Consider the following 1386-nt stretch of genomic DNA (forward strand, 5'->3'; position numbering starts at 1 on the left):
ACTTGAGGGTGAGTAATTTATGGGCTAACTTTCATTTTTGGGTGATCTAACCCTTTAAATTCTAACCTAAGAACACCAAAACAATCTTTATATGATATAATATATACACAAAGCATCATCTTTATATTTAATGACATTGTTCAATTTCAATTTCATTGCTCATTTCCTTTTGCTCTCAAATCTTAACTTCCTGTTCTCACTTTGCTCTCAGTCGCATTTGTTGCAGAGTAAGACTGCTTTACTGTCACCTTCACTCTGGTCTAGACAAAGACATCTCTAAGAGTTTTGCCATTCTTTACACAGGCATTCAAGTAGAACATTTTTCAGAATCATACAGTAAACAGCGACAATGCAATTTTGGTCGAGATGCATTCTTCTCTATAAAATAAAAAGAATGAACACGGCCTTCGGCATAAGCATAGAATTCATGAGTCCTACACTTTCACAGACAAACATAGAAAAAAGGTCAGTGGAATATGATGGGACCCTTACCATCTCCCTGATTTCTTTGGTGAGCTGAAACGTGTTGGGTGTTTTTGGTTTGATGTTTGTGGCTCTTTGTTCCTTGGTAATAACATTTGTCAGCAACTGGAACTCCACACGGTCATACAGCAGCAGAGTCACATTGATGTCTGCCTTTCCAAAGGGCAATATAATGGGATCCTTAGAGATAACAGTCCTGATGCGGCCAGGATTAGCCTCCTTGACATCGTCCTTATGAAATACATATATAGAAAGAGATTTTTGGATTTAATTTACAACTCTATACAAGTGGAAATTTTTACCATTACAGATTAAAGCTACAGACTGCATAATCTCCACCAAAGACTTGTCAAAATGCTACAAAGTAGAGACTAATTGATTTTTAATCAATGCTGGACAGCTTTAATCAATCTTCCAAATTCCAACCCTGACTTCTGACTATCTGGCATCTGCCCAATTAGAAAGTGAGGTAAGGTTTCCAGATCAAACTGCAGAATCATAAATGCCCCAAAGCCAGAGCACTTATCTGCAAAATGTAGCAGCAATGGCACATTCACAACACATTTCTTTGACTGCAACTTCTGCAGTACAGTATTCTGCGTTTCTGTGAATTTGATGTTATTAAGTATGGTGTATTTGCCATCATGGACAGATATGAGATTGTTACAAAACACTTAAAAAACTAGTGACTTTGTTAGGGACTTTGTTTGACTAGTGAAATTTCTAAAACTATAATAACCCTAGTGTGCACAGTATGTGACCATCTTGTAAATGTGACTATCTGGTCTTGACGAAGCTCTGGGGGATGTTGCTTAAGAAATTAAAACCTCCAGACATTCTCATTCCTTCCTTATCTAACTCACCCACATACATGCACAAAGAGGGGAAAAAACCATGTCTGTT

At 37.3% G+C, this 1386-nt stretch overlaps 1 protein-coding gene across 1 annotated transcript in view; it reads right to left on the reverse strand.

Moving 5' to 3' along the window:
* Positions 1-1386, reverse strand: part of LOC107559768 (uncharacterized) — a 50333-nt gene that overhangs the window by 25206 nt on the left and 23741 nt on the right. Inside the window, exon 7 of the mRNA XM_016243716.1 lies at positions 493-714. Coding sequence (XP_016099202.1) covers positions 493-714 — 222 coding nt within the window. The remainder of the gene's footprint in view (positions 1-492; positions 715-1386) is intronic.

This window comes from Sinocyclocheilus grahami, unplaced genomic scaffold, assembly GCF_001515645.1.
Source record: "Sinocyclocheilus grahami isolate Dianchi unplaced genomic scaffold, SAMN03320097.WGS_v1.1 scaffold698.1, whole genome shotgun sequence".
Lineage (NCBI taxonomy): Eukaryota > Metazoa > Chordata > Actinopteri > Cypriniformes > Cyprinidae > Sinocyclocheilus > Sinocyclocheilus grahami.